The sequence below is a fragment of the Chiloscyllium plagiosum genome, unplaced genomic scaffold (assembly GCF_037043375.1).
Source record: "Chiloscyllium plagiosum isolate Xiang-an unplaced genomic scaffold, Cpla_swu_hap1 HiC_scaffold_28, whole genome shotgun sequence".
NCBI classification, from domain to species: Eukaryota; Metazoa; Chordata; class Chondrichthyes; order Orectolobiformes; family Hemiscylliidae; genus Chiloscyllium; species Chiloscyllium plagiosum.
Window position 1 is genome coordinate 24568534 of NW_028270166.1, and position 7092 is coordinate 24575625.

Below are 7092 nucleotides of genomic sequence, written 5' to 3' on the forward strand. Positions count from 1 at the left end.
TCTTATTTCTGACGCTCCTTGCATTAAAGCATCACACTTTAACCAATCCCTTTGTTCCTGAATACATTGTATAGGTGTTTCTCCTTGGCCCCTCATTGTTTCAAGGTGCTGCAGTGTGTTATAGCTCATTTAAATAGTGTCCTAATGCAGCTCCATTTGTGGGTGTTGAGATGGTTGCTTTTGCACTTGAGTATCTGGTCAGTGTGTGTGACTTTCTTGTAAATGCTTGTCTGCAGTTCTCCATTGGTTTTTCGTTCTACTGTAATGTCCAAGGAGGGTCTTGGATGAAACCAGAAGGGTCCAACACACCCTGTTAATATGGATTAGCAAAGGTACACAAACAAGGGGCCCCCCTCAGACCCATAGTCTCATTTCCTAGCACACCGACATACAGGTTAGCAATGGAACTACAACAAAAGCTATAACACCTGCTGGAAGACTCCAACCACTCCATCCAAGAATTCCTTAACACCAAAGACACCAAGATAGAGGGTGATGAAGTCATGGTTTCCTTTGACATGATGGCCCTTTTTCACATCAACAATTGTCACCCTAGCCAAAGAAACATTGGCCTCACTGCTAGACAAACCTGGGATACAAACACCCAACAGTGCTAACTCCAAGGACAGCATCCTCAAATACCAACTTCACCTTCAACAACAGGATATACAAACAAATCAATGGGATGCCTGTGGGCTCACCAATATCAGGACTTATAGCAGAACCAGCTATGCAAAGGTTAAAACAGACAGCCCTTCCCATAATCCAGCCTAAGCTTTGGGTCCGCTGTGGGGATGACACCTTTTGCCATTGCAAAACGTGACAAACTAGAAGAAACCCACAAACACACAAACAAGATCCTCACCAGTATAATGTTCACCAAAGAGGAAGCGAACAATAACCCACACTCCTTCGATGTCACAGTAGAATGAAAAACTAGTGGAGAACTGCAGACCATTGTTTACAGGAAAGCCACTGACCAGATACTCAACTACAAAAGCAACTATCCCAGTACCCACAATGGAACTGCATCAGGCCACTGTTTAAACGAGCCACAACATGCTGCAGCACCCCCAGAGCTATGAGGAGCTGTGCAGAAACAACTATACAACGTATTCCGAAACAACCTGCTAAGCACAATCCGTTGATTCCTGCACAACAGATCGACACAAGGTGACCCAACACACCCAGAGACTCCAGTCACTCCACCATACATCAAAGACCTTTCAGAAATGACCACCAGACTACTCCTGCCCCAAGGCATCATGGTAGCCCACAAACCTAGTACATCACCTAAGACAGCTACTTTAGTTTGGGATTATGGAAACTAGCCACCAGGATACATGAACACCAACTAACCACCAAAAGACATGACTGACTATTACTAGTATCCACACACATAGACAAAGGACACTATATCCATCCTGGGACAAGCAAAACAAAGACAGGTGCGGGACTTCCTAGAGACTTGGCATTCGAACCGGAACTCCATTAACAAACACACACATTTGAACCCCATTTAACCAACCTTTCAGAAACAGAACCGGAAATAACACCACACACCGCGACAGACCAAGACACACACATTGCAAGTGGGACAGAATGCTAACACCTCACTGTAGACCCACTGGTGTTACCCAGCATGGTGATGAAACGTCTGAAAACAAACTCACCAGCTCACTGAGTAAACAGACAACCAGAATTTCTTTCCTTTTCAGTGATAACTGGAAAATGCTTTGTGTAAAGAATAAAGATGTTTTTTCCAGGCGGTTCACAAGTACAAACAAGATCCTTCCATCTTCTGTTTCGTGTTGTTTGGTTTTGTTTTTTTTCCCTGGAGCTAAATTGGTTAATGTATTTCAGCAAGACAAAATGGTAAAAATAATTGGTCCTAGTTGAACCAATCCTTAAACTCCACATCCAAGCTTGATTTATTTAAGCTAATGTAAACTGTGTTTTGCACAGTTTATAACTTTTTTTTTTGTCTACAATTTCATTTATTTTTGAACAGACTGAACTTATTAAACGTTTTGGTCTTCTAGCCATTGAATGAATTGGGGGTTGGTTTAGCTCCGTTGGCTAGGCAGCTGTTTTGCAATGCAGAGTGATGCCAACGGCCTGTGTTCAGTTCCTGCACAGGCTGAGGTTACCATGAAGGATTCTCCTTCTCAACCTCTCCTCTTGCGCGAGGCTCAGGTTAAACCACCATCAGTTGTGTCTTTGTAATGAGAAAGAGACCGTATGATCTGGTTAGACCATTGTGACTTTACCATTGAATGGGGCAAGAAACAGAAGTTCAACAAATTTGAAAAATTCAGTATAAGAAATTGCACCATCATAATCAGAAAAAGAGATTACAATTCATGGTGTTACATTTCACTTTTGGTTTGTTTTGATCATGGTCCATTTTACAGCATAAAAGTACTAAAATTGGATTTTAGCTCGAGAAATTGCAAACCTATTTTTTACAAACAAAATACATGTAATATTAGTATGCAGGAATTATTCTCCAATAATGTAAGTTTGTCGCAAAACTCATTAGGGCGTGGGATGTGAACTTTTGTCTGTGCTGTGTTCCACTGACACTCAGTGCAACCATATCTGACCACCATTAGAGCAAAGCACTGTGATGTATTGTATTTCTCCTAGAAGTTGAAACAGCATTGTAGAATTCATTACATAAAAGTGACTTCCCTTTACACAAATTTTGTGTCTTAAGTTAATGTCAAACCTAGTTAAATCAGAAGACACCACCTAAACCCAACATGCAGGAATTCCTCCGAACACATTTTAATATTCTGGGCCAAATGATGTCTGAACTCCAACTGGAATAAGAAATTTTAAGGCTTACTTTCTGCTAACACTTGGAGCAGAATTTCTGGTTATCCAGCAGTGTATGCATGAACATCAAGTTAATGTTATCTTGTGACGTTGGCGAGCAAATCTGTTAGGGAATGATAATTTGAGTTAGGCAGCTACTAGCCATTGAGGAGAAATGCATTTTGACACTAGTATTCCATACAAGTCGTGTTGAGGTTGTACAGGACATTGGTGAGGCCTCTTCTGGACTGCTCTGCCCAGTTCTGGTCAACCTGTTATAGGAAGGATATCCTTAAGCAGGAGATGACCAGGATGTTGCCGGGAATGAAGGAGTTGAGTTATAAGGAGATGCTAGGTAAGCTGGGACTTCTTTCACTGAAGTGTAGGAGGTTGAGAGGTGACCTTTAGAGGTTTATAAAATCATGAGGGGTATAGATAAGGTGAGTGGCAGGTGTCTTTTCCCTAGGGTGGGGGATTTCAAGATTTGAGGGCATATTTTTAAGCTGCAAGGAGAAAGATTTTTAAAAAAGACATGAGGGACTGTTTTTTTTTTAAATCTAGTCCAGTATGGAATGAACGTCCAGAGAAAGTGATGGATGCAGCTACAGTTAGTGTTTAACAGATATTTATGTAAGTACATGAATAAGAAACATTTAGAGCGATATGGACCAAGTGCAGGCAGGCAATCGTTTAGTTTGGGATTATGGTCAGCATGGACTGATGGACCAAAACAGTCTGTTTCCGTGCTGTATAACTCTGACTCTGTAAGTTGTTGTCATGTGGAATTAGTGCTGTTTCTCTTAGAGAATTAGAAGTTATCATGTGGAGTTATATTTTTGTTAAAAATTACTGATATTTGGCAAAGCTTCTACCTGCTAAAATAAGTTTTATCCAGATATAAATAAAGCATTGAGTTCCTTTTCTTGTATTTCCTTAATAAACTTGGTGATATTCACCACTTACTAAGTGTTATCCTTCCAAACTGCCTCGGGTGATGGGTTCTTCTATGGTTTCTTTTTTGTTTTGCTTTCCCTGTAATTTTCGATGCCTGGAATGTGCTCTGAGATATTTAAAAACATTTCATTTAATTTTTTGTTTTTAATAAATGAAAAGGAGTATGTAATGCTAATATAGATTTCTTTACAATTTCTCTGCTGCATTGCTCCTGCTGGTGATCACAGTTGAACATTTGGCCACAGGCCCTTGGATGTGAGTTGGGGGGATCACCCAAGTTCTTTAAAAGGATAGGCATTCTTTATGATTTTCTTTTATGCTAAACCACCGTCTCCATTAAGTGAATCCACTTATCCCACCTGTAAAAGGACTTTGTTTACAAATGGAGTGAGAACATTTGTAGCATTGATCTTCAAACTTGCACTTCTTTTAGGCACTGATTCACTACATTATAAATTGGTAAAGCAGTGCTTCTAGATGAAGACTCCTATTTAAAATGAGACAATATTACAGTCTGGCCTTTGCAGTGGTAACTGTTAGGATTGGCAATCATTATTCTACTAAATGGGTAACTTTACAAGTTTGTGCATGTGCAAAATAAAGTGGAAATCTAGATGTTACTGTTAGAGATCACACTGTCCTGGTCCTTGCCGCAGATGCAATCAGTAGGATCTTGATGAATTGACTATTTGTTTTTTTTTTGTTGGTCTCATTGTAAAAACCTTGAAAGAAAGGTACACTTGAATGAGTTTACCTGGGATTTTAAAGAGTATATGAACTTTATAATTATACCTAAAACTAGTTTCCTGGAAAGTTAGTGTCCAATTTAGCCATTGTCATGAAAACAATTGAACTTTTAAAATATGTTTTATTATTTTAGCTTCTACCTTTATTCTAATCATTTATTTCACTATTTGAAAATTAAGGATAAAGTGCTTCAGGCTTCAATATGTTTGGCTACTTCACATGCTTTTTGGCTTTGCTACTAATGTTGCTGGACACTTAAAGATCCACTTGACTTGTCATCAGATTTGAATTCTTGTCAGGAAAGGAAAAATCCTTGTCATGGAGTTGTCCAGACCTTCATGAGGTGTTTTTCTTTTGTCAACAGCCATGCTATGTTTTGCCTCTTACCACAAAATCCAAGCCATAATCTTGTTGTGCATGTGGAGGTGTGGACTTGTTATATCTTGGATTTTAAACCATTGATGCAATAGTTTTGGTAACGTTCAAAGACAAATCACTTTTAAAATAATTGGTCCTCCTTAGTACCTTGCATATGAAGGCTGGGGGTGAGGAAGGCAATCAAATGCAGATCTTAGGAGTGAATTGAAGAATGGTCTTGTCATTGGGTGGATCAGAGTAACACTTAACAGATTTTGCCACTTGAAAGTGAGCTTACATAGTGTCTTAACTTTGTGTAGGTTATGGTGTCCTGAATTTAAAACGTCGAGCCATTAATATATCAGATCTAGCTGCTCAATTTATTTGTCACTGTGTACACAAATGGAGTAATGCATTTGGCTGTTTTGTCCCTTATAAATGAGTTTCCATCTTTCTGATGTCATTTAAACTTCACAGCTTTTCACCCTTGTTCATCACTCACTCTTAAATTTTGTTAACAAAATTAACTGCTTTTATTTTTGTTAGCCATATTTAGTTATGCGAACATAATTTTTGAATTTGTATCCTATTTTTCAAGAAATAAATGATGAGGTCTTTGTCTAAAAAAAATGCTTCTGTTAAATTGATTTATTTAAATAATAGATTCATGTGGTTTATCTGAATTCAGATACATCTGTTCGCTGAACATAAAATATTTATTGTATTTACCTGCTGGGTTTCCTGTTAATGTATCTATTCTGGTTTTAGCTAACAGAGGAAGCTCAGCTGGCAGCCCACAAACCTGTGATGCACTGGGAAAGGCTCTAGCTTCGGTAAGCTTGCATAATGAGTCATTTTAAAGTAAGGATTAGTTAACGGTCTTTAAATAACATGAACCAGTTTATTGCAGGGTTAGAATTTTGTATGCAGCTAAATTTAGATTGGTACTTGAAATGTAGTTAATCAACATTACAATGTTCAATATGAATTCAGCTTCACAAGAAGAGTGCAATTAAGTAAGTTGCCTTTGTGTTGAATTCAGTTTGGCCCTTTTAATGTTTTCCAGATCTATTCACCAGATCACACCAGCAATAACTTCCATTCAAATCCATCAACACCAGTTGGGTCCCCACAGGCAATTGCAGGTAAATTGTGGTTTTGGTTATTTTCCCATGGTTTGATTTTAAAATTCAGGTGTTCACTTTCGGAATATTATGGTTAGCATTTGTCTAAGCTATTACACCTGGAAACATGGATACATGGTTGTTCCATTATACTTGAATATGGTGCAGTTGCACCATCTAATGGTCAAAGCTTAAATTGAAGCAGTTGTTAAATGGGATGTAATTGGTATTTTCTGCCTTCGGTCATGGCATAGGATGTGGTTAGTCAGGCCAGCATTTAATATCCCTGTTTATCCTTTTAATGGTGAACAATTAAGCTTGTATGGTCTAGGTATTCCCACTTCATAGTTACAGAGTGAATTTAAGGATTTTGAAGATGAAAGATTAGTAACACATATTTCCAGGCCTGGATGTTACATGACATGGAATAAGGCTTGGAAGGGAAGTGTTCTCTTCTGATTGTTGCTGGTAGAGATGTGGCTTTGGATGATGCTGTCAAAGAAGTCTTGGGAGTTGATGTAGTGTTGGGAACCCTTGCTTTCATTGTGTTCTCAGTGAAAGGAGTGAATGTTTGAGGAGGTGGATAGGGATGTAGGCATTAAAGAACTTGAGCTGCTCTGTAATGTGGTTCATCTTTTCTGAGCTCTAGAACTTTCAGTAATGGATTGAATGAGAATTAAGCAAACCATTTTCAATTTAATATTGTGGACTTGATTTTGAGTAAAACAAAGTCTTACTAGCAGTTGTTATCATTTTCTAGGTACAGGGTCAATGGTCTAGATCTGGAGGCCAAGGTGCACTATCACCGAATTATGAAGGGACGGTACATAATCTGGTAGGATTTTAATGTTTAATTCCTCTACTTCGTTTTAAAATTATAGCTTATGTAACAGCATATTTTAAATCCTTTATTGCTCTTTGTCAAAGAACTGCTCAAAAGAGTAAATACTTGCAATGAAAATTTGAGTTGGTGCAGTCCTTTCATCAGCATCATTTGGGGTTTATCTTCAAACTTGAGGTTTTAATTTAATTCTTGACAAATTGTACCTTTTTTGAGATGCTTTGTTCTCTCTCTGTGTCCCTCTCTCTC

The 7092-nt window shown here is 38.3% G+C and overlaps 1 protein-coding gene across 1 annotated transcript in view; it reads left to right on the forward strand.

The window, feature by feature from the left end:
- LOC122565047 (transcription factor 4-like) overlaps positions 1–7092 on the forward strand; it is a 149129-nt gene that overhangs the window by 106022 nt on the left and 36015 nt on the right. The window contains exons 12-14 of the mRNA XM_087976048.1: positions 5647–5711; positions 5945–6024; positions 6765–6837. Coding sequence (XP_087832174.1) covers positions 5647–5711; positions 5945–6024; positions 6765–6837 — 218 coding nt within the window. The remainder of the gene's footprint in view (positions 1–5646; positions 5712–5944; positions 6025–6764; positions 6838–7092) is intronic.